The 25394-nt window shown below is 49.1% G+C and overlaps 2 protein-coding genes across 4 annotated transcripts; one reads left to right on the forward strand and one right to left on the reverse strand.

Annotated features, from left to right (window-relative positions):
* Positions 1-160: 160 nt before the first annotated feature.
* On the reverse strand, positions 161-24389 carry LOC108546249 (uncharacterized). Of its 3 annotated transcripts, none has more exons than XM_017898237.1 (11): positions 24322-24389; positions 15314-15818; positions 6817-7116; positions 6312-6536; positions 5860-6168; positions 5455-5754; positions 4960-5265; positions 4522-4824; positions 900-1044; positions 653-813; positions 161-500 (listed from the first exon to the last, which is right to left on the reverse strand). In XM_017898237.1, the coding sequence occupies exons 2-11, from the start codon at positions 15381-15383 to the stop codon at positions 163-165; spliced, it is 2457 nt and encodes an 818-aa protein (XP_017753726.1). In that variant the 5' UTR covers positions 15384-15818; positions 24322-24389; the 3' UTR covers positions 161-162. The 3 variants fall into 3 exon arrangements, with proteins under 3 accessions (XP_017753726.1, XP_017753725.1, XP_017753724.1); XM_017898236.1 differs by lacking the exon at positions 24322-24389 and adding an exon at positions 18111-18359; XM_017898235.1 differs by lacking the exon at positions 24322-24389 and adding an exon at positions 17804-18359.
* On the forward strand, positions 23794-24948 carry LOC108546250 (ankyrin repeat domain-containing protein 16). The gene is made up of 3 exons (XM_017898238.1): positions 23794-24262; positions 24334-24597; positions 24692-24948. The coding sequence occupies exons 1-3, from the start codon at positions 23956-23958 to the stop codon at positions 24937-24939; spliced, it is 819 nt and encodes a 272-aa protein (XP_017753727.1). The 5' UTR covers positions 23794-23955; the 3' UTR covers positions 24940-24948.
* The last annotated feature ends 446 nt before the right edge of the window (positions 24949-25394 follow it).

Raw genomic sequence — 25394 nt, forward strand, 5'->3', positions numbered from 1 at the left:
CTTTGTATATTTATTATTATATTTCATTTAGTATTATATATGTTATTAATATTTTTGAATCAGAAAAGATATAAGAAATATATATTTTTTTATAGAATTTATTTGCATTACAGATTAATTTTGATTGTATCGAATATTTAGATTTGATATCGTAGGGTTATCTTATATTCGAATATTTTCATACACCTTTGATGACTTTCTATATCTTTCATTGCGATCGTATAAATGTGGACTTCTATTAGGTAGGATGCTGTCGATATTTGTTAAATTTTGGTCATCTTGCTCAGAAATTTGTATATTTCCTTTCGTTGGATTTTCAGTATAGTGCTCGTTATTTAATTCCGAAGTCTGTTTCTTTTCTGACACATGAATTGTTTCTAAAACTCGTGATGACTTCCTGACAAATAAACGTGTTTTGCAAACTACTAAAACAACCATGATAATCATCAGGAATAGAATCAAAGTTGTCAGAGCACCTACTATCCATCCCAACTTTTCATCTAAAATATCAAATTCAAAGCAATTAGCCAAAACAATCATCCGAGGCTTCCATTAAAGGATATATATATATATATATATATATATTCACTTATAACTTTCACTAAGCGAACAGCACGATCTAATTCGCGCATAAACCTAACAATATACATACCAGCCAGACTATTCAACAGAACAAGTGACGCGCTTCCTAATTCTTCATCGGCATTTTCACTGGAAGTAGTGAATTTGCACGTCCATTGCCCTAAATCTGAATGATCTGGTTTAAATTCCAAAGTACATATACCTGTATTGTAATCCATCTGTATATTGTGCCTAAAAATGAGAAAAGAGAGAATGGGAAAAGAAAGAGGGAACAGTTAAAAAGATCTTCGTTAATCTCGTGTTAAGGAAAAAGTTACCTTTTGCTTCCAGTCATATTCTGATAGATATGGACTTTCGGCGCGTGGATCCAGTGGCATTGCACTTCTGACAGCTCGGTTTCTACTTTGCACGAAAGAGTGACCATTTGATGGGGCACAGCCCACAATGCCACAGTTACTGGTTCTAAAAATCATCAATCTTTTATGTAACAAGTGATTCGCTTTATATCCCAATCACCGAAAGCGTTGATGTCTCTTCTTCGGTGGTGCAGATTCTTCCGGAAACGAACATGTATCAATGCGTGTATAAGTATTCACACTGTGCACAAGCGAGTATCACATATGGCATATTCTTTGTTAGGATACAATGATAAGTGTGTGTCGATGTTTGAACAATGTTTGACGTGTAATGTGTGTTTATATGTAGCAAAGAGCGTGGTTACTTGAAATGATTCATCTGTGCACAGTCTATTGTACTTCCAGAAATATTAATCAGACGTATAAAACGTTGCTGCGTTTCCACCCCGATGGTACAAAACATGGATGTTCGGTGTACGTCTGTTAGTATCAAAGGCAATGGGAATGATAAATGCCGTAGTGACGTTTTCGTATTATCATTTATTTAAAGAAATGGTTTACAATGCCGGAGAGACTGACACTCAAGCGCGCACGGAAACGCACGACGATCCACCGATCACACCCCCGGTGCAGATTCTTCAATTGCTCGCGTTTGAAACTTAACAGTAACTCAATGGCACACGAAGGTATTAATTAGCTTCGAACGAGAGCGTTCTACGTTTGATTATTGCACGCGATGCGTATCGAGACCCGTGTTCAACTTAGGGTTGCTCGATCGACAACGTCGCAATCAGAATTCCCTCTTAATATCGATACCATTTGCGGATATCACTTTTGTGCCTTTAGTAAATTACAGTGATTCAAACGTAATTATTATTATTATTATTATTTTGTAGTGATAGCCGATCGAGTGACGGCAACGACAACGTTACATTGCCCGAAGCGTAGGTGAACATCTCAAACGGGACGCTTAACAGTAAGAATTGTCTACTTAGCGTTAATTTTAGCGTGTAGCTTGGATATAATGAGTATGCAGTAAGTGCGTATCGTATTATCTAATAAGGGGGAAAAAAAAGAAAGAAAAAAAAAAAAAAGAAAGGGATCTGTTTCATCATGGAGTTTTTGTAGTGTCATCGGTACGTTGATTTCTCGTTTAGCAACACGTTGGCCACGGACCAGCCAACCGATTCGTTAACGGTTCCGTGACGAGTCTAATCGTTATTAGCACACTGGAGTCTCTTAAACGACCTACTTCGCTTAACAAATAAATATTCTTAGCCTTAAATGTTAAAACTTCCTACGTGTAGTCTTTTTTTTTTTAAATAATTACTAGCTAATGCGTCTCGGAACCAACGTTACGTATGAAAACGAACGAGTAGCACGAACGCTTTTTCCCTGGTTACTTGCAGCAGGGCAATTAGAAGAATTGTTCTGCTGTTCGTCAAAACGTCTTGAATTAATCAGCGTTGCTTTGAAAAAACTTCCGAGCCCATCGAGTGATCCATTAAGAAAAAGAAAGAAGAGGAAAAAAGAAGAGAAAGAGAAAGAAAAGGAAGGTGAAAGGTCGAAGGGAAGAATCTCGAATCGACCATTCAACGATCCATAAGTCAGCGAAGTTCCGAAGTTCCGAAGTTCCGAAGTTCGATGGTGAGCGTTTTTTCAAAGCTCGAGCACTTTCCCTGTCAATAGTGACTTTCGACAATAAATAATACGAGGAATGACAATAAATGTAGCCAGAGTGCTCGCGAAAAGGCTTACACATACAATACGGTTTCGCGTACCTACTAACGCGGCTACTAACTATGCTAAATGCGAAATCATTTGAGCGTAGACCTGCCGTTGAGCATATAAATAAGAAAGGGTGAATGACATTGAGTGATAGATGTTATTTAACGAGAGAGGTGCGCTTCTTAAGCGTGCGAACGACGGGGATAAAAAAACATTACGCTTGAAATATAGTTTAGCGAGCACAGAAACATGCTGCGTATATGCTTGACAAATAAGATAGAGAATTTAATAGTGCGGATGAAATAATTGTTATTGATGGAGCAATCTTGCTGGACATGTTATTTAGCGTCGTTTTTTCAACGATACAAGTGTCTCGTGAGAAAAACGAACGCCATTATTAATCGCTCGTTAATTGCCGGGCTTCGGCTAGCCCCTGGGCACAACGATCTAATAAATCTTCGGGCAGATTTACCAAGGAATTGCGAGGGGAAACAATAACGGATGAGGCCAAACAACGATAAATTAGGAGGATCTAATGCTAATCGATGGAAATGCGATCGAATGAGAAACGTAGGGTAACAGCACGATAGGTAACCAGCGAGGAATCTCGTCGCTGTTCTCAAACGCGACAACAGGTTCCTCGCAAGAAAGAAGGAAAGAAAATGCGCAAATGAGGATGTCGTTTAAAAATAATGCTGCTGACAAAAGAAACGGACGTATTTTGCCTGCGTGTCTACCTCTTTTACAATATGTACGTGATCTATGAGTAATTGTTAAGTCATACAGAGAGGTAGACATCGGTATGAAACTTGAAACGTCATACGGATTCCATCACCACCGCGATGCCTTCACCCACAACAGTCTTCGGAGAACTTAGACGCGATCGATTCCTCGTCTACGATACCAAGATTGATGATCGTTAGTTTCGTTCCTGCCACGAATTCCTTTAATCGTGCCTGCGCAGCCTTCAATTCTACACTCTAAGACTTTAACGATACATATGACAGCGCGATCGACTTTGCCTCACGCTTTGAAAGATAGTCACTGTTTTCCGTGTGTTTTCCCAACTGACATTCTTCCAAACGATATCGATCACAACTACTAATGTTTGTTATACGATACATCATGTATACATTGCAGTGGATGAGTCACCTGGCGCCCAAGTATCCGGGTATTTTGCAAGACACGGATGTTTGCCTGGAAAACAGCGTCGAACAGTCCTTCCCTTTTACCTGACTCTACGTTTTTCATATATCTACATAGAGGAAAAAAAAGTGTGAGCGGAATGTTAATTCAGAATTGTTCCTGCGAGATCTTCGTCTAACGCAACGAAGGAAAACAAGGCGAAGAGTATGCAAAGATACGCATCAGCGTACCGTCAGAACGATCGTTAATATTATGGTTTCGTAAGAGATACATCTCGGTGACGATCGTCGTTGATTCTCCCTCGACAAAGACCGTCATTTAAACAACGAAGCAGATTCGACCTTGCTCAACAACACGTTCGTCTATTACGTCCGCCTGTTCGCAGCCTCGAAGAGCAAATTACGGGTTTGTCGAGACGAGGAATCTCTTTCGACGACCGTTTTCCGGCATCCCGAGCACTTCCTGCGACCGTCTACTTCGAGCTGATCGACTCATCCGTATTTTGCTAATATATACATAATATACGCTCATGCTATACACTGTCGGGATCTATGGCCGATCGACGACCACGCCTCGATTCGTTGCTGCGAATATCGCGAGGCGAATGGGTCGACCACAGATCCGTGGATCGATGACCGATTACTTTTTGTACACCCTCACCCGTGAAAGGAAAGGAATGTCGCGAATCCGTTTCAAGATTCTATGATACCTGGTTCCAAGAGGCTCAGCTTGGCTGGAGGCGCGTCCGTGTAGTTCTGTCTGCCGCGTACCCTGGCGCCACAGGTCCACAGTCCTTCCTGTTCCGCTAGCGCGTGCGTCAGCCTCACGCTGCAGTCCCTGGCCTCGCTTCCGGCTGCCGGAAATTGCTTCACCACTACCGTGGTGTTCGAGTTCACCGGCGTCAGGGACCATCGACATTGTTCCACGGCCGAGGAGGTCACGCAATGAAGGAAAACGCTTCCACCGGCTGATATCTGGATGTCTTGAGACAGTTCTGAGAATTTCACCTCGTCTGGAAGCGAACGATACTGGGAATCAGTCGAGGAAGAGAGAGAACACTCGTTGGAAATATAACGCGTTGCTAGAGACGCTTGGAAAATCTGGACACGATGGAGGACGAAGGTGAGAACGACGAAATTAAAGATACCTTGCTCGAACACCGTGAGCTTGACGAACGGCGAGGTCAGCATCGTGTTGAGGGAACTGATCGACACTTGACAGGCCCACTGACCCTGTTTTTCGGCATATACCCTCGGCAGCGTAAGCGAACAGTCTCTACCAAGGTCGCCATTGCTCGGGTATTCCTGAGCCACGATCTCCGGCTCGTTTCCGTGAAGCGGTTTCCAGGTCCACGTACACTTCTCCACGCGGCTGCTCGTTACGCATTTCAACGTGGCCTCCGTACCAATCGGTACGGAAGTGTCCGTCGGCATTTCAACGAAGCTGACTTTGGCTGAAACAGGGACCGAGACAAATTGACCGATTAAAAGCACGTTTTCACGGGTAAACGTGCGAGGAAGTCGTGCATCGCCTGATAATTCCGCGTTTCATTGAATTTTCAAGAATAATTGCCTATCCAGCGATTGGAAAAAGAAGCGTGCATCTAAGTCCTTCGAAACTTTGGTCATTTAGACATTTGTACCTGTGGGTAGCAGGCTAACAGTCGCAGGTGGCGCTTCGTGAAGAATTCCATCGGGTGACAATCGAACGCCACAGGTCCACAGTCCTTCCTCCTCGTACAGGACGTTCTTGAATCTCACTGAACAGTCGTGATCGGCGTCTTTGTTAGGATTAAACTTCTTCACTAATAGAGGCTCGTGACTCGAGTTGGAAGATCTCCAGGACCATTCGCATTGCACCACTGGCTTGTTCACCAGGCATCTCAGCAGCACGGACTCCCCAGACGCTACTTGGATTCCTCTAGACAACTGTACGAATTCGACTGAAAAACGGAACGAACGTTTTCACGAGAGTTGACGAGAGTCACGGAAAAAACGATGTTTAAATGAGAATGAAAAATTTCATGAAAATCTCGCGCTACCCTCACCTCCCGAAATGAGAAATCGGATGGGATTCGACTGCGTGAACGAGGAATTCGGGTCGATTCTGGCTCCGCAGGTCCAGTATCCTTCTTGCTCCGGCAACACGTTCTTGAACTTAATGCTGCAGTCGGTGCTATCGTTGCCGAAAGCTGGAAATCGTTTCACCTCAAGGTTCCACGGCTGCGATTGGTTCAACTGCCGCCAGGACCATTGACATTCACGGACAGGTGATTTCATCTGGCACATTATTTGCGCCGAAGATCCTGCTGGTACCTCGACCACGTTGTCGAGCTTGGCAAACACGATCAGGGGACCTAGACATTTACGAATGTTAATGCTCGCCTCGGTTTTTCTTCGGTCTGTGAATCGCGATCGATAGACGAGTTTTCGGGGGAGGAAAACGAACGCGATTGATCGTTGATTTAGCAGAACAGGAGAAACAATCAACATTCCTTACTCTGGTGCTCATTAACGATGCTCAGCTTAGCGGGTTCCGTGCTGGTGAAAGGATCATTCGTGGAAGTTCTCGCGGCGCAGGTCCAGTATCCGGTCTGCTCGTGCTTCGTACTCGAGAATCTTACGGAACAGTCGTTGCTATTGTTCCCGAAGGCAGGAAATTGTCGTACCGGCAGCGGATTGGTAGTCGGCGTGGTTGTCGTCTGAATCACCGAGACCGTGGTGGCTATAAATTACGAGAGAACTCCGATAAATACTCGACACACGAATGCCGTGGAAAACAACAGAGCTGTAACGAAAGCTTGACTCATCACCGAGATCGTCGTAATCGAAACAAATAGAGGGCCCCGGCAAACATTCCTTTAATCGCAGAATCAACACGTAGATAAACTCTCTTCTCAGGATACGTCCTGCTTACGAATATTCCACTTGTATTCGTTACGACTGATCCAAATTTCGATGGAAAATTAACGCAACAGCGATTATACATCGTATGAAAGACTAACTGGTCGCTGGGGTTTCGCTGATGTCCGGAAGTGGCAGGTGAACCGGTGGCAAAGGTTGCCAGGACCATTGGCACTCGGCCACAGGATTAGCGGTTCTGCATGCTAGAAGCACCGACGAACCGAGTTCCGTTTCCGTGTGTTCCGGAACGTCCACGAATGTCACCGGATCCGGTGGAGCTTTGGTTCCTGGCAGGATATCGTCCATCGAGTGTCCCTGGATTTCGGGATCAACGGAAACCGTGCTGATCGCCGTCGCGTTGACCGTGGTAGCCTCATCAGTCTCTTCTGGCACGGGTACACCTATCGACAGATTATCGGCATGGAAATCGTGATGAAATTCGACGAAACCCGGAATTCCCGGGCTTTTCGTTGGTCTAACGTCTCGTTTGAAACGTGTCCGGCAAGATGGTGGAAAGGGAAAGTGAAATATCAAAATGGCCCGTTTGAACATGGCCTCACGCGTTGCCAGACGTGCTCGAAAATTCCACAAATATTTTGAATGCCACGACGACTGCGTATCAATAACGCGATCACGTTTCTCCAAATTGCCAACTGGTCTCACATACGGGAGTTCCTCGAGATATCGCGGAACGGAAGGATTTATGGAACAACGTTATCGGAATTTGATTATTCATTTTCGGGCAACGTTTCCCCGAGTCTCGACGACTTTGTCATACGCCTGGCATTATTTAAAGAAGCTTAGTCACCCGGTGGACGAGGAGGTGGATCTTTATCGTTTAATCTTCGAAGACGTGTTTGATCCTGGCACGTGGAGTTTCTGCGAATTTGCAGAGAGGAGAAACGGAAATCGGACAGGCTCCGCGTTACGACCAACGACACCATGATCCGAAGGAACTCGGCTGAACATATATGTAGGACACATCGGACAGGAAGCTACGACAGTCACGTAGACAATCGCCTTGCGTCGCGCGTCTGTCGCCATGTGCAAATAGAACCAGGGACGGATCGATAATAAAATATTTGTCAAACGGGGGGAACCACGAGGAATTAGCGTTGTAAAACGTCGGCTCGATACCCCGCGAGCGGAATACCAAATCGGCCATTCTGTAACGCGTTCCACGATTTCATACGCGACCCATCGAATTTCGATAATTCCTCCGTTTCCCATTCCCCTATCGCTTTCTTTTCCATTTTCTCTTCGAGTTTCACCTAGCAATTGTTCTCCCTAATCTCCACGGTATCGCCGGAATCTTCTAATTGAAGAAGAAACCGCGGTTAAAAGGCTGGAAAGGAGGACTCCAGACGTAAAAATCCGCGCGAGCCGTCTCGAAATAGCGTTCACGGCTCTCGTATCGTCGTAATTGTATCGAAAGTCGGCCATTTTTGACCGTTCAACGATCACGGACGAATTTCTCTGAATGAAAGAGCCACCGTGTGCACCGTTCCACACTTTCTACGTGGCCACGGTATGTAACACGCGTCCGTGCCGAACTTGGTCCTTGGTATCGTCTCGTTACGTTCGCCATGCGGCGAGCTCGTCCTCAAGACGAGCAACGGTGGTCGCTGACACTGGAAGGTCGTTTCCCACTTTGCATTGACATACTCATCGGCTGCGCGGTTTTACGACGATACGTGTTGCCCCGGCACACCGGTAGCAGGCAATATAACCGCGCTGCATCCGCGACGTATAAACTCGGCGATTTATGGCCGACGTCGGCCTAGGGTAGTCGCGAAATCGCCTTCTCTCTGCGCCGATGACGATGACGATTCGAATGGCTTACGTGGTTACGTCACGTCGCGTAGTTCGTAATGGTTATTATCGCTCCGCGAGTTCGAGCATATCTCGCCAACGAAAGCGGACTGCACCGAAAATATCGCGTAGAAACGGTGCCCTATTTAACATTGCCGGTAAAATCCGTGCAAGTTGCTGACGTGGGCCTGTAATTTCAGCCTAAGAGGGGTAATAAACGAAATTTTTGTGGAAAAACTTTCTCCCCGAATAACCGTGATTTCCATACAATGGATTATTAAGTCATAGCTTCCTCGTTTCCTGCGAGTATTTAGGCTCGTTTTATGCGTCTCAAAGTATGGCTCGAAGCCGTGACACGTTCAGCCGGCATCCTTCGCCGTTTGACTCGACGGCAGTGAACCGTGAGAATCGTTGCATAAGGTAGTATCGTGTGTGCAGGTGTTACCATCTGATACAATATTAATAAACGCAACGTGGCTGAGTTTCGGACAAACTATCACGCCTAGCTTTTAACATAATTAGTCAAATGACTTTGTAAGTTTACCGTTACAAGGAAAGAGCAAAGGGGCTTCGCGTATCGCGATGATCGTCAAGGATGACCGTGGTGGCGGTGCAACGACGAACCTCGAGCGAAAGAGCGAGGAAGAAAGGAAAAGGAAGATCGGTCGCGATCCAGCAGCATCTAAGTCACGGCGTACTCATTCAGCCAGTCCAAGGCCACCGTTTACTTTCTTCGTACTTTCTTACTTTCTTCATCGCGTCCTTGATACCGCGCCACGTAATTTTCGACCGTTGGCCGATCGCTATACGCCGTCGTCGTGGTCGTGTTCCTTGGGTCACAGATGCATCGATACCCAGCGATTCGAACCGCAAAATCGATATTTTCAGACAAAACCATTCCCTGGATTTGCCATTCCGTCACGCGAGAGGCGGCTTTTCGTGGATCGATTAGCGGTTTAACGGTCGATCGGCCGCAGGAGGTCGGCTGCCGATTAAAACATCGGCATTTGGAGAATTCGAGCTGGCCCAGGTACGTCCCGGATGTATCTTCGCAGGTCTCGCCGTGACTAATTCCACAACAATGGAATCCCATCCCGAGATTATCGACCGTAAGACAAGGCCAGCCGTTTCTTGCGGCGAGGAGCGGCCACGAGAGGCGAGAGGGAGAGAGAAAAACGAGGATTCGACCGCGTCGAAGAGGATTTCGTTCCGTAATTAAGAACGAGCCGATGGACGCGCAACCACGGTCGTTAACCTGCCGTCGATGTCTCCGGGGGGACAATTAGAGAGACCAGGCCGATTTCTTTTCCCACGTAGAGACGTTGTGAAACTCAAAATACGTCCGCTGGGCGTTGCCATTTTGTCGAGCTTTCCGCCATTGGAAACGAGACGGAGATCTCGTTGCAGAGTTCCAGCCGGAGTTCCTTCGAACGACGACGATGATTGGACGATGAGTCAGAGAAACTGAATTTTGGAAAGTATTTAGAAAACACCTGGTACATTTATGGATATCGGTGACACATGGAAACTGCCTCGACGTTCTCCAAGAATGCGCAAGCTCCACGCGTGTTTAGCAATATTTGGTTAGCATTTTTCGCCCATGTGTACTCACTCGAACGCGCGTGTTTGCCGCAGGATTTCGAGAAACCATCCTTCGCGGAACGGTCGCTTCGTGGATAATCGCTCGACGTAATCTCGGATATTCCCGATAAACTTCCGAACCGATTGTCGCGCCTTTCCACATACGCGCATATTTTCCCGATAGCCTAATCCGCTTAATCGTTCCTGACGCGAGGTCAGTCACTAATCACTATCCGCGAGTTTTCCTCTCAGTCCTTGTTCCAGGTATCGCGCTTTTCCGTGCGCGTACCGATTCGTGCCACGGTATCCGGGGAATACCGCATCGAGCTCTCGGTTTCTCTCGCCGAGCAAAGTCACACGCGTGCGTAATTCTTCCGCGGAGAATTCCGGATAATAGATCACCGAAACGGAGGAAACGAAACGTGAGCGCGATTAGAGCAATATAATCGTCGCAAGGCTCGTTAATTGTCGGCGGAAGCGAGCCACTTTGCTCTTTTAGACGCTCGCAACGTGTCTTATCTGGCCTGCGTAATTCAACGCACGGGAATGAAGCGAGCGTTGTTATACGAGCGGCGAGTTATCGCGCTCGGCGAAAAACGGAGGAAGGATGGCTTTAAACCGTTCCTTCCTTCGCGTTTCCGTTTTTCGCGCGAGCCACGGTGACGTTAGTTTCATTTTCCAGAAACCCTTTCCATTCCCGACGACGAGGAGTGGAAGCAATACCGTTCGAGGAAACGATTGCCACGGTTAGGTTTCCTGGAAAGGTTCCGAACGCGTCCTCAAACCGATTCGAACAGCGACCCAATGGGAAAAGCGTCCACTCGAGATCCGCGAGGTTAAGTAGGTAGAGCGATGGATTAATCGGAGGAAAGACGAGTACTGGTTTGGCGAATTAATCGGTTATGAAAGAATGCGATTATTTCTCCGTTCGAATTCTCCCGGGCTTCCACGTGCTCTAGAGCGGCACGTTAATGCGGCGGGATCTCGATTAACCGGCTTAATCGGCGCCGAGGCAGACCGGTTAAATCGAGACCCGTGCAGATCAAATTACTTTAATCTACTTTATGTACGTCTCCTTACGAACGCGAACATATCGTTTATGCATTGTACCGAGATCGTACTTAGAGGTACTTCTGCGAGCTTCCAACCTCCATTGTTTCGACAAATTGAACCGAGAACCTTGGAAGCTCGAGTAATCGACGATCGAGTGCTCGATGAATCCCAAAAAGATCGAGCAACGACGTCGAATTTTCGGTCCATCGAAATTGTCCATCAGCCGTTTCTCGTCCGCGAGCATACTCGTATTTTTCGCTCGCCGCGCGTTTCTCACGGGCAATTCTATCTATTGTTCGTATCTCGCGCTGCTTCTCGAGAAGTATTACGAAACCGGTATCAGCTCGGCGAGCCTACGTGTTCGATCGGTTGACGTTGCGTCGCGGCGGGAACGATCGACGATCTCGTTCGCGGAATACTCGCCGATTGCATTTTCCGTGCATTTTCCATCATGCGAGACGGAGGCGTTGTCCTTGGCACGGAACAACCCCGGAAACCCCAACGAACCGCACTTCCGTTTTCTCGCCGCGGCGCAGTGGCTCGTGACCGCGCCGAGAGGGAAATATCGGTCCCGCGCTGGGCCCCTTGTCTTCGCCTTGTTTTCAGAAGCTGCGTAAACGCAGCGCGGAAGTTCGGTATCGGATCGGGCGGATAAAAATTCCACGACCGGTTGGTAACGCTGTGTTTTCCTGGCGCCCGCTCGTCCATGCGTTTTCGACGCGCGGCCAACGCGAAGAGGGAAGGCGAGGAATTCCGTAAACGGCGAGGCGTACACGCCTGACGAGAGAATTCTCGCGAGCGTGTCAAGGATACGCGAGAACGCGCTTCATCTCCGAGCATTTTGAACCGGTGTTATAGTTCGCGAGAATTCCACCGCCATTTTTCGATGGCAGTTGGGCTAAACTACGTCGTTTGCAAATTACGATTTAACGGGATAATAGAATTCACCGAAGCAAATTCGAGGATCTGGTAGCTCTATGATCTAAATCCACTATGGGAACACAATTCTAACGAACAAAGAGAAAGTCATGAATTATTGCGGTCCTGATACCGACACCATTCCTAGTCTGAAACTTAACCCGTTTCGATTATTAATCAAAGATCGTTCCAGCGTGTTCTTTACATACGACTAGTTTGCCTAATTTATCCACGTGCAATTATTATACGTTCCCTATCCGAAATAATTCCCATTGCAACCGCTGTGCATCGAGGTCCGAGGGACGGACGCGTGAATCGCATTCGCGGAGGACTCCTCGCATAACGCGATACGAGTACGAGAACGTAGAAAAGGAAGATCTGCGAACGATCCGAAATAGACGAGCAGTTACGTAAAATCCGTGGAAAGAGGCTAGCTCGACGAGGAGCGAAACGAGCGTGTCCATGGAACGCATAAAATTCAGCGGCGTGGATCGTAACGCAAGAATCGTACGATAGTTCCCATGCAGGTTCCTACCCTTCCCCACGTGTTTGCATTCCAGAGCGATGTTTCACTAAATGCACGCATTGCATCGAGTTTAACCACCCTCCGCAGAAGAACCAGTTCTTTCGGGCCGAGAGCACGCCGCTCCTCGGCCAGGCCACGAATGCTTTACGAGAAGGCGTCGAAAAACGATCGACAAAAATCCACCGCCGCCGAAACTCGCCGATACTAGATCCTATCCACCTGCGACCGATCCATATTAACGTCCATTAAACATCTTGGACGAGAAATCGATCCTCGTTATCAATTATCGCCGGACGGACCGGCTGCTCTCTCGCTCCTCGTATTTACTTCTCCTTTTCTTTACTTCTCTTTACTTCTCATTATTCGTCTTCGCTTCTCTCCTTCGTCTTTGCGTTTCCTCCGATTTTTCTGCTGGAAAATATTTTTTCTCCTTAATAGGTTTTACGAGCTATACCAGTGAGAGATCCGTCTACGGTTAATTTCGTGGCTGTATCGGTAGTCGGACATTTGCAGGGGACATTACGCGTTAAAAGGCGATTAATTTTCTTTCCTTTTATTTTTTTACGTCGCACGATAATGACTGGACGCGATGATTACACGGAGGAGAGTATTTCCAACGAGTAAACGAACGGGCTCTTCTTTCTTCGGTGATTCACGGTGCATGGTCCAAGATCGTCTCGAGTTCTTTACGCTCGATCGCTTCGATTTGCATCGCTCCCAGTAGCGAACGTGGTCGAGATGCAAACCTCTTCACGGGAACTTGGTAACTGTGTTATTGGATTCCTTCTTATCGCGCTTATAATATCTCGCGTTCCTTTACAAATTTTCCACCGTCCCGACTAGAAGAATTCGCGGACTCGTGGCAACGCGCCTGTATGCTAATCTTCCTCCCGGTAAACACGAACGCCACACCATCGACATGAATGAATATCTTACAACCATCCGTTCCAAACTGTTCTACAAACTGACTCAAGTTCACATACCAGAGCAGGCCCCACAAACCCAGGAACAGGGTCAGCTATGACGTACATCGTACACTGCCCGGAATAATTAGAAGATCCAGCTATCCAAATCAAGCGATCCACGTTTAAAACCCAGCTCGTGGCACGCTGTTACCCAAATAAAACAGTTCGCAGAGCGTACTTGGTCCCGACGTTTCATTCATTCCTCCGATATCGCCGCAACTTCTCGGACCAACTCGTATTACGCGTTCAGGACTCGATCCTGCGGAGTCCTCTGCGTGGAAGCTCGGCGACGGCGTCGGTCTCCGTGCAACTCGGTCGATTGCATCTCTAATTCCATCCGAGTCAGGAGTGTCGCAACGGCAAAGAGTGGACGATAGCAGGCGATGGCCAGCGTCTCGCTCTGATTACGCGAGCGAACGTTGCAGCGAGCGTGGCAGCGAGCGCTGCGAGCTCGAGATGCTCGCGGTTTCGCGAGCGTTTCGCGACAGGCGAAAATCGCCGAACGTCTGGTTATTCGGGCGAGACACGCGACACGGCCGACGAAAGTGAATCGAACCCGTTAACACGGATTTTTCGCCTGGCCAGACGACCGCGTGGCGCACGTGCCCCGTTTTTAATGGAACTCGTCGCGACCGGCGCGAACGTGGAAAGAGAAACGGTGGTCCCGAAAACGGCGGCAGGGGAGTTTGTTCATCACCTTGAGAGTCGGTTTCACTGTCAAGGTACCAACCGTCGAAGAATCGGTTTCCGCGCGGTTTCGAGTTCTCGTTTTCGAGTTCGGGGTACCGCTCGAGAGACGCTGGAAGGGAGCTTGGGTAATTTGGGCCTCGCGTGAGAGCCGAGGCAAAGATTTTCGGGTTCCATCGAATATTGGCATCGTTGGCGAGCGCATCGCGTGGTAGTCGTGGTGCAGGATCGAGAGAGGAGAGTGACCGAGAACGGCAAACGTAAATCGTTTATGGGTTGTAGGTCGAAACGAGCTTGGACGTTGGATCGATAGCGAAATATTACGCGCGAGTGACAGCAAGAACCAATGCCCTCGCTCTGGTCATTTGGAATGCAACCTCGGTGATGGCACTCAAAGGCTACGAGGCCCTTGTCGAGGTTAAGGCCTTCGAAGTCGTAAAAATGACGGCTAGCAGCATATTAATTCGGCGTTATTACGCTATTCGTAATCTCGATTCCCGATAAATCCCTGTCGCCGCGCGGTCACATTAATCGGTAGCCGCTCGTCTGTCGTGCGCGTAACGCTTATCCATGGTAATTCCATTGTTCCCCGATAATTCGCGGATCTTTTCCGGTAGCAATTTGACGCGCAGATTTGAATACGTCGGGAAGCCAGCCGACGATGAGCACGCGCGAAACTATTTAATCTTGTACAAACATTTACGTCACGCGGTGTGTTTTTAAAACTATCATCGTGGAAAAGTGAAACGCGTGTAATTTATGTGTCGATAAAACGTCGCCTCGTCAACGTGGAATATTTCCAATCGTCTACCTTCGCGTATCGCGATTTATTCCGAGTAACGTTTCCCGAATTAATCGCGCATGCGAAACCCTTAAACGTAAAACCCCCCGTGCCGACTCGTCCGGGCGTCGCACCACGAAGTCGAGAAGCATCGAACCTCCGGTCGTTTCTTTTCTCGAATAAACGACCGACGAAACGACCCGCTGTAATTTCGATGCACGAGAATGACGCACGAACGAACAATAGCAGAAGGTAGCAGCGGAATGTGTACTCACCGTTGCACGCGACGACCAGGCACAGCAGGACCAGCCGGGTGGTCATTTTGGAGAACGCGGAGGACGTCATCTCCGGCACCGCATTTATCACCGTGTGTCCTTGAAAGAGGATCGAAGCCCCGTGTCTCGCAGGAGCGATCGAGCCCGTCGTTACGCACGTGTACTGTCGTCGAAGCGTATGGTCGCGTGCGATTTGTACCCGCACGACGATGACGCATGTAAAACCCCCTCCGTGTCGCCGTTTTACGACCGTGTAAACGTTCGCTCCTCCGACGTAACAACGTCTTCGACTTCTACCCTGCACTTTTCTCTCTTCGTCCACGAACCGTCCCCTAGATCTTCCTCCTTGCCACGCGATCGAGATCACCGCGCGTCGCCTGTAATCTTTCCTCCTCCACCTAGATTTCCACGCCCTGGTTCGCCCGGATTACCACCATCCGACGATCCACCGACGCGAGATGCTTCTCTTCCTTCGCTTCCACCTCGTCGCTTCTGGTCCCTTTCTCTAGATCGAAGAAGGAGTCTATTAACGTTGGGAAAATACGGGTGAACGACGAAAGGGGATCGATACGGGTCGATTTGATAACCGGAAGGATGGTCGTCCGTGGAAAGTACTTGACCTTCTTGGATCGCGCGGAAGGGAACGGTGCCGAGAGCACGGGAGAAACCGGTGTGACGCGAGGTGGCCAGGAAATTTTTGTCGAGCTACCTGGCCGCCGCTCGCTCGCTAATTTATGACGTAGTTCCGTTATTGCAACGTGACGTTGATCCGTACGAGCAACCTCCAGCTGGCCCCAAGATAACCGTGATTTATCGTTCCTACCGATTCGTGAATGGAAACGAACGTGACGCCGATACGACGATCTTTTTATCCGACGATCGCCCCCCGATCGCTATGGCGGTCGTTCGCCACTCTTCTGGGGCGCAGTTCCTCGCGATTCCCTTCGGTCGTTCGCGTTCGTTTCGAAATCATAGGACGAAAATTACGCGGAGGAAATGGGAGGAAGGTCGGGGTACGCGATGCCTTCGAAACGATGGCGACGTTGACGGTGTTACGTGCACGGCCATGTACCGGCAGATTATCTTGTGTTTACAGTTGGAAGAACGTTGCTTTAAATAGCGCCGATGAAATATCGATTATTATTAGTGAAAATAATAACAGCGCGATAATAATCGTCTCGGATCGATGCGCGCGGGTATGGATTAACCCGCAGAACTTTTCTAAACGTACGATTTATGGGAACAGGACACGGTTGCAGAGACCTCGACGAAAATGTGCGACAAACGTGCAGGCAAACTCGCACGCGTTCGAGAGATCGAACGAGCGGAACGCGGCTCGCGGCGATCGTTTTAGATATCGAGCAACGTTGACTCATGTCTTCGACGAGGCAGGAATAAAAAACAGCGTCTGAGCGTCGATCAATGAACGTCTACGATCGACGATCTAAGCCAGGTCGAGCACGAGGTGAACGAACAGAGCGTTCCTCGAGTTCGCCGCGACGCCCGAGCTCCCTCACGGGAGAAACTCTGTCTCTCTTGCGATTTGCTCTTCGCTATGTAGCAAGCACGACGAAAGAGAGCTCCAGGAGAGTTTTTCTCTCGCGAAATCACCGCACGACGATTCACCGGGACGCGAAAGGACGCGCGAGAGGGGACGGCGGGCAGCGCGGAGCGGAAAAATCGGCGAGGTTGGAGCGACACCGCGACACGCGCGCGTTGCCGCGTCGCGAGCAATTACGCTTCCAATATGTCAAAGTTATTCGTGCATGAAGTAACACCGCGTCGTCGAATATGTGTCGCGGCAATTACCATATAATGGGGCGCACGGGATCGCGAAATAATCGGCCCCCGCTAAAAATAACGATTTAAGAAAGCGGCGAAGCGAGCGCGCGGGCAAGGAGCGAGCGTGCGAGCGAAGCAGCGAGCGCGCCCGTATTTCCTTGAACTTTCCGCGAACGCGAGTAACGGAATCGGTCGGGTGATTCACCGTGTCTACGAAAATATGGAAAGCCTGTGGCCGAAGCCGGAGCGTCGGGGGGTGTGCCGCGATCGGAAAATCGCCGAGCGATCGGTCGCGATTTCCCGCGCGCTCGCATGCGCGCAGGCGCTCGCGCGGGGAACATCCTACGCAAATAGAAAGGCAAAAAGTCGAGGAATATTTCGAAAGTCAGACAGAAGAGCGTGTGCGCGTCGCGAATATATCGCTTTCCCTCCGAATTGTTCGCGTTTCGCGGAATCGGCGAGAGAGTCTACGGAACACGGCACTCGCTGCTACCGATCCATCGATTCCACCGACCAGATCGACGTACCCTTCCGTTTTCGTTTTTGTCGCACCTTCCTCCCGTGGCTCACTCTCTCACTCTCTCTCTCTCTCTCTCTCTCTCTCTCTCTTTCTCTCTCTCTTTCTCGGTCTCCCTCTTTCTCTACAGTGGTCTCGAACGGCACCAGGAATCCTTGCTCGCGCACCGAATTCACACGGGATTTACTCACTGTCACTGCGGATACCCCTCCTTCCGAGAGTACCCTCACTGTGCCCGAATCACTCGTGGAAGAGTCATCGACGTGGACGCACGGGTGAAACGCGTGTGCGGGGAGACCGGTCGATCGGTTCGCTCCAGGCCTTCCCAATTCCGATCGCGCCACTCAGCAGCAGACACACACGCACGGTCGACGCACGCTCCTGTGTGTTCGCGCGTGTGCGCGCGCGCGTCCGTGCGTGAAAAAGAGAAAGAAGGAGAAAGAGAAATAGAATTCCGATCGTTCTCGTCCAGTCGGCTTCGTGGCACCTGTGACTCACTATCGTAACGCGCGTATTATCCTTCGGCAGCGTAGCGGCGACGACGACGACGATGGGGAAAACGGCCGCGTCGAATTGGCAGAGGGAAATTGGCCGGGAATCCCCTGGAACTGAATACGGTCGCGTGCTCGACGGTGAGCGCCGTGGCCGACTGCAACAACTGCAGACGCTAGGACGGATGATGGTCGCCGGTCGGCGTCGTTGTCGTTGTCGGTATATCGGTGTCGAGCCGTCGTATATGCGCCTCCGACTTGGGAACGCGCAAGTGGGGGTCCAATGTTACCAGGGTACGCAACGACGCCAGGGGCCCCTACCAGAGGCCGCCGCCGAGACTCGTCACCCGTAACTCCACCTTCCACCTCCCACCTGACTCGGCCGCTCATGGGGAAACGCTCCGGGCTCCCTGCCGCGATCAGGTGTATCCGGGGAATTGTTTCGACGCACCCTTTCGCCGGCGACGCTGCTCTCGCCAAGGGACCGGGCTGCGTCGTCGCCGATTGGAATGTTGCAGCGTTCGCCGCGGAGCAGGGTTTTGCGCTTCTGCCGCCGTCCCGGAGTACGTGCTTTCGCTGACAAAACAGGTACAGGACGAGACAGGGGTATAGGGATACGGGCGTGACACTAGGAATCGGGATTCGTTTAGTCCGGGATCGCGTTGCTAACCGGGGATCGCTGTCGTGTCTCGGTTCCTCCTTGTCTGTCGCGTGGATAATTCTGCAGCGGATCCGCTGCTTATTCCAGGGGTAGCTTTCCACGTCGCTCGGCGTCACGGAAGTCTAATTAATTCCCTTCTCCAAACGGCTGCAATTTTCCGGCAAACTTTGATTTATAATCGAGCAAACTCCACGCGGAAACGTACCTCGCGCGGATCGCAGGAAGGATGCTCGTACGACCGTGTACGAGTATGAAGCAGGCAATTAAAGTAACGACCGAAATCTGTTTCGCCTACTCGGGGACTTGTAATTGCCCTATCGTGACTTGCCGAGTCGTCGTTACGTCTGAAGCGATCGTTAGCCGAAACTTCGATCTACCGCCAGCGAAACTAAGTTCCCCGGGACTGTTTCAGTGGGTCGCGCGATTAACCATCGCGTTCCCGAAGTGTACGGGGGAACCGGTATGGAATTTAGCCACGGACGAGAGACACGAATCGTAAATGGCCGGCGGTTCGACTCGAATGCTCGCAAAGTGATACGCGCTGGTACCGGAAACCCGCGAAACGAATAGTCCGCATAATTACGCGCGGTTACCTCTGCCCCTGGGTCGATAATTTCATCGGGCTTATCGGTGTCATCGGAGACGCGAGGCTTTATCGCGGTGGTTGGCGAACTACGCGTACGTCGCAACGCGTCGATGACAATCGATACGACATACATTTACCTCGGCGTGCAATTCGACCATGACCTCGAAACAATTGTTCCATTCTTTCGATACGATCAACCGCCATCGTTGTTGCGCCGCGTCGTTTCAAAACAGGGGAAAGAAGGTGACTAACCGAGATCCTAACTCGGAGCTAACACTGACCTAGTCGTCGATCAGTGAAATAGGTTCGATGGGTGTCACGGCGACGCTTTTGCTCCGCGTATCGTCGTTCCACGCCGTTTTTTCGCCTCGTTACTTTTCCACGGGGATCCAATCAATTTTCCTCCATCAGCGCTCGTTACGTAACCAACGATCGAACTCGTAACTTCACGGTTGGCACCGGCCCCGGACTACGAACACGTCATTGGTACTCGCGTAAAAATCCCGCCGAAGAGGGGAAAAAAGAGGAATAAAATTCAGAAAGCGGTCAATCGGAAACCGGTATGACGTGTTCCCCGATCTAGCTCGCTAGATTCGCGGCTTATGAATGAAAGGACCTTATCGGTTTCGTTTGACTCTCTCCTTCTCCGCACCGCGTCGGATATTTCGGGGTCGAATGAGTAACAAGCCGGTCGATGATTAATTCCGTCATTCCCATTGAGCAACGCCGATCGCGTAGCAGCGGAATTATTACCGGGCACCTGGCGGAGATTTCTCGCTCGCCAGGGAAACGCTTAGATGGCGCTTATCTTCCAAAGGACTGAACCTTATTCGCAGGATTATCGCAGACCAGCGAGGCACCTTCGGCTCGAGATGGCCGCGAGAGTTTCGATACGTGCCGTTTACGTCAGCCTCGTCTCATCTCCGACAATGAGAAAGCTGCTGCACCTGTACACGGCTATAATCACGGTATTTGCACACTCGATGACCTTGTAGGTATCCGTATCGCTCCGCGGAGCCTTGAACTTGCACGCCGAAGAATCTGGTACGAACTTGGAAGACGATCTCTCCGATCTCCTCGCCAGTCCATCTTTGCTCGATCCACCGTTCCATCTTCCGCCATTTTTATCTCATTTTCGCCATCGTCGATTGTCCACCTAAGTATTACGTAATTCCATCGCGACACGACGTGACGCTTCCACGCTTCTTTCCTCCTCGACCTCGTCCCTCGTTCCTCCTCCGACGCGCGATATTGCACCCGTGAATTGTTCCCCGTCGAAATTCTTCGGAAATCACGAACGAAGGGGGGCCCGAACGCCTTAAACGCGGCTACCCTTTCGCGTGCTTAAAATCCACCGACGTCGCTCCGTTTCTTACCGATAACCATTAACAAGACTCTCGAACGTGAAATTACTCCGCGGGTTCAGCCTTCCCGCAAGGTTAAGCGCAAAATCGTCTGACGGGCGGCGGAATTTTTCTGCTCGGCCGCCGGTTGCACCGCGAGCGCCGCTGCTCGCTGGCGATTATCCGTAATGGCGCTTCAGCGAAGGCAACAATTGCCAGGACGAGCTCGCTGATCACGCTTATCGTTCCTTAATTCCTATGAAATTCCCGCGAGTTACGCAACGCGCCGCGTTTCTCGCCGACGATTCCTCCTCGCGGTCGGGACGAGCTCGAGACGCGCCGTTTAAGGTCAATGCCGAGGCGGATCGATCAAACATTCGGCCAGGCTTAACGATCGATGGCTGATATTTACTGGCAACGGGAAGCTCGATAACGAGGGAACCACGGCTGCGAGATTCTTGCACGGACATCTTGTTAAGTTGATTCCTGCGCGCGACAGTTCGGTCCGAGAGACGTCCTGATCGGAATCTTCTTCGTTCCCACGTGTGCGCGCGTCAGCAGGAGGAAAAGTATTCGACTCGACGAGATAACGAATATCCGTGTACGTGTAATTGTTTTCCCATTCGTTCCTTTCATTCGAGGAATTTTCGCAAATAGCGAGACAGTCCGTAGGAACGAGAGTAAAACGATCGAAGTAATCTCTGGGAAGATCGTTGCGCAGAAACGACGCTGCTCGAGGATCTATTCTTATCCCGGCGAGTATTTCTGCGCGAAAACGCGCGGGATTTCTTTCTCGTGGCGTTGTTGCGAGCGAGTCGATAATCAAGCTGCAACCTCGACGGGAGTTGTTATTTTCGAATAGGAAGCGAGCGTTTCCGTGTGCGCGAGCACACGCGAGAAAGAAAACGCGAGGGCACCGAAGGAGCCGCGGAGAAGAAATCCGCGCGCCGCTGTGGAAGGCGCGAGCCGGCTTGTTTTATTCTCGTTTTCTGACTGGCGCCAGCTGATCGCCGTCATATAGGATCCGCGCAATTAAAGATTCAATTTCGCATGAAATTATAGTTATCCAGTCTGGGGAAAATGACGTGTTATTACAGGTCTGCCCCAGCCTGTTCCGTTCCCCCGTCCGCTGATGACTTCTTTCGATCCGCGATGGTTTGTCTCCGGCAAAAAATGCTCAATGAACATTGTCCGTCGGAGCAGAGTAAAATGTAATCGAAATCGTAATACATAACACTCGCGGCGCCTCGGGGGAAAAGCGTCGCGCGGGTAATAAGCGTTCTGCTGATCGTTTAGGGCGGTCCGCAGCAAGCGCTAATTTTTCTTCCACGCGAACACGCTAATGATCGAGCCAGAAATGGCGTCTTCCTTGCGCCTGCAGCGTATCATGGCCGAAACGAAATTCTTCGTTCGGATGCTCGTATCGGCCACGTGGAGCTTTCGAGCGGGTAGCAACCGATTCGAGTTACTTATCGACGGTACCCCGATAGGAATCGGGGCTGAAACGATAGATCAGCGGGTTTCGATAAGTTTGTTAGAAATGTTAGAAAGGCAGTGCCTAGATCGAGCACAACAACGGCAACCGCGAAACATCGATCTTCGCGTATTGCATAAATTAACTTTGCACCGCGATTGAATGCGATGCAGGTTGAAAGGAGATTCATCGTATGCAAATTGACGATCGATTGTCGAGACCGCGGGGTGAATTATATCCATGTTGGTCGATGTTATGGCTGACAAAGGCACGGCTGGTACCGCCATCATCCGACTGCTTTACGAGCCAACGTAATAATCAAACGATCCAGAAAGTTGCAGCCTGCGAGTATTCAGCTGTAGCGGTTGTACGCGTTCGAAAGTACCGAATCGATTCGCTTCTATTCGAATCTCGTGCAGTCGATACGACATTCTATCGTTATTGTTCTACCGACCGATTAGAATCGTGACAAACTTACATCGTCGATCCAGTTCGTGGCTATCGGCGCATTAGAATTTCAGATCGAGGCACGGAGCGCGTTTAATCGATCGTACTTAGACGATCTACGTCCCGGCTGCCTCCCAAGTTCGTCCCGAGACATTAAAATTACAATGTATAATAAACGACGATCAATTAGGATAATTCGTAATACAGGCTGCCGCAAGGCCGTCGATGCCGCATCACGCGAACGGCAGCGCGACCAGCAAGATAAATAACAAGAGACGAAGGCATCTTCAGTCTGGCAATTATATCGAAGCGAAAGGTGGATGCTTTTGATCGAACCTTGAACGTTCGCGCGAAGCAATTTTCTCGCGATGCACGATGCTCATCGCGTACCCGCATACACGGTTGCACAACCAGCCCGGAAACGCTTTATTGGTGGTTAATTGTTCGCATTGTTATCTCGCGTCGACATAACGGTTATGGAAATTCCGTGGAAAAAAACGAAATTGCCTTTCTAAGTAAATCGTCGCTTAATCTACATTTCCTAGTTTCAGTTTCCACCGAAACTGCGGATATTTTCCTTCGAAATTTCCAACAACCTTAACCGGACGATCGTTCTCGTGCGATTCCCGTTTTCCAACGATTTATCGATTACCTTCGTAATTAGCTGCGAATTAGTCGATCTGTCGCGTATATTTCTTTTCATTTCCAGTTAACTTTTTAATTACTCCTTTGTGTAATAAAAGTGATCTTATCTTTTATGGAAGCGCGCGCCTTTTACGCGCTCCCTTCGATTCAATTATGACATTATAATTGCGAGATTCTTATGACTCACGCCGATGATAGGTTTCGCACGATTAATTTTACTTTCAAAACGGTTCTATGCTCGGTTGATCAGCGTTGCTGGATTGTTTATAATTTCTAACTCTCCTTGCACGGATCGATCGAAGCGAGTCGTCGTATTTTTACGAAGATTAACTTAAAGTACAAGCTGTTAATAAAATTTGGCCAATTATTGAATGACGTAAACGCAACGTGCTTTAAAATATTTGAAAATTTCAAGCTCTCGCGCTTATTCGAAGTTAGAAGCGTTTGCAAACGAGATCGATTCGCGCCATTAGGTATCTACTTGTACCGACGATAGATAGCGCTGCTTCGGGATCGCACGCTTTCGTTGTTCCTTGCTAGATGGTAACATCTGTCGTTTTGCGTATTTTTACAACGTGCTTCTGAATGTTTCGTTTCTTCGATATTCCTCGACAAACGCTTTCGTCTCTGTAAACGAGCTATTTCTCGGCCGTTATCGTATCTGCGTTCCGTATCTTCGTCAATAAGGACTTTTATATGACGAATCCTAACCTATCGCGGGACTTCCTGCACGCGTGTCAAAGTGGAAACTTATCAAGTGTGAAAACACTGGTATCGAAACACGACATTCGAGATTGGACACTGTTTCGACACTCGACTTCCGGTGACACCGCGTTACACGTCGCTTCACGCGAGGGTCACTCGAATATCGTTCGATATCTGTGCGAGGCTTTCGAGAAGCCAGATTTCAGAGTCGATGTTGCCAACAAAGACACGAAAAGACCTCTGCACGAGGCTGCGCAGTTTGCTCGCAGCGATATCGTGAAATACTTGATCGAGAAAGGTTTCTGGCTTTTATATAACGCTTTTTCGCTTTTACGAATATATTATACTTGACATTACCTTCGTTTAAAGGTGCAACCGTGGATGCTTTAAAGCGCGCTGATTGGACGCCACTCATGCTAGCTTGCACGAAAACCGGAAGTGAGGCAGACGAATGCATTACCGCGCTCTTCGAGGCAAAAGCAAATCCATTTTTCCGCAATAAAGACGGATGGACACCGTTGCACATGGTTTGTCGTTCTGGCAATGAAACTGCCTTCGATTTATTGGTCAATCGGTTCCCCGAGTGCGTCGATGGTCGAAGTAACAACGGTCGTAGCGCTATGCACATTGCTGGTAATAATTTTTATATCGATTTCTTCGATGAGACGGATACGATTAACGGTATAAATACCGATCATTGGGAATCACGAATTTTTCAACGTTTCAGCGTTCCACGGTCATGCAGGTATAATCGATCGTCTCGTGGCGCTCGATTCGAATTGCGTGAACGCGCGAGATTCCTCGGGATCCACTCCTCTTCACGAAGCAATTAAAGGAAATCATTTAACCGTGGCCAGGCAATTGATAAATTTCGGAGCCGACGTTGAAGCTACGGATAACGTTGGTCAGACTGTCTTACGCGTAGCAGCTATAATTGGAAACGTAGAAGCTGTCGGGAACATTTTAAAGGATTAATCGATCTACACCGCGATTCGACACGATGCTGTTAAGCCAAGTATTTCCTTCTTCGCGCAACTCGTCGACCAGTCGAGTAACGAGTATTGTATCGAAGAACAAAGCTGTTTAATCAGGAAATCTTCTAAAATAGACAAAAACGAGACATATTTTTATTCAGAGATTGGTACACATTTATTTATCCTTTTTTCCTGTATCAGACAGTCTTAAAGAAGCATACAAAAATGAAGAAACGGAGGCTCTTAGTAGATCGGAGATACCTAGATTTTACATTCTTCTTGTTCGTTTGTGTTCTTCCTTTTTCTTCTTCTTCCTCTTCTTCTGCTTGTTCTTCGGTCTTCCTCTTCCTTTTCATTTGTTAGCGTGCGCAGGCAGGCGATGATTCACGGGAAACTTACGCGCGTAATTACGTGCTGAAACCGTGTCCGCGTTTTTTTTTTTTTTTTTTTTTTTTG

The sequence above is a fragment of the Eufriesea mexicana genome, unplaced genomic scaffold (genome assembly GCF_001483705.2).
Source record: "Eufriesea mexicana isolate 0111107269 unplaced genomic scaffold, ASM148370v2 scaffold653, whole genome shotgun sequence".
In the NCBI taxonomy this organism is placed as follows: Eukaryota; Metazoa; Arthropoda; class Insecta; order Hymenoptera; family Apidae; genus Eufriesea; species Eufriesea mexicana.

What these genes read in the sequence shown, in the direction of transcription:
- LOC108546249 (XM_017898237.1), bottom strand. Translation starts at nt 15,383, where the DNA reads ATGACGTCCTCCGCGTTCTCCAAAATGACCACCCGGCTGGTCCTGCTG. An exon ending in CCGATTTCTCATTTCGGGAG is followed by an intron (nt 5,755 to 5,859) that starts GTGAGGGTAGCG and finishes TCCGTTTTTCAG; the next exon opens with TCGAATTCGTACAGTTGTCT. An exon ending in GCTGAGCCTCTTGGAACCAG is followed by an intron (nt 1,045 to 4,521) that starts GTATCATAGAAT and finishes GATGATTTTTAG; the next exon opens with AACCAGTAACTGTGGCATTG.
- LOC108546250 (XM_017898238.1), top strand. Translation starts at nt 23,956, where the DNA reads ATGACGAATCCTAACCTATCGCGGGACTTCCTGCACGCGTGTCAAAGT. An exon ending in GAAATACTTGATCGAGAAAG is followed by an intron (nt 24,263 to 24,333) that starts GTTTCTGGCTTT and finishes CTTCGTTTAAAG; the next exon opens with GTGCAACCGTGGATGCTTTA. An exon ending in TAGCGCTATGCACATTGCTG is followed by an intron (nt 24,598 to 24,691) that starts GTAATAATTTTT and finishes TCAACGTTTCAG; the next exon opens with CGTTCCACGGTCATGCAGGT.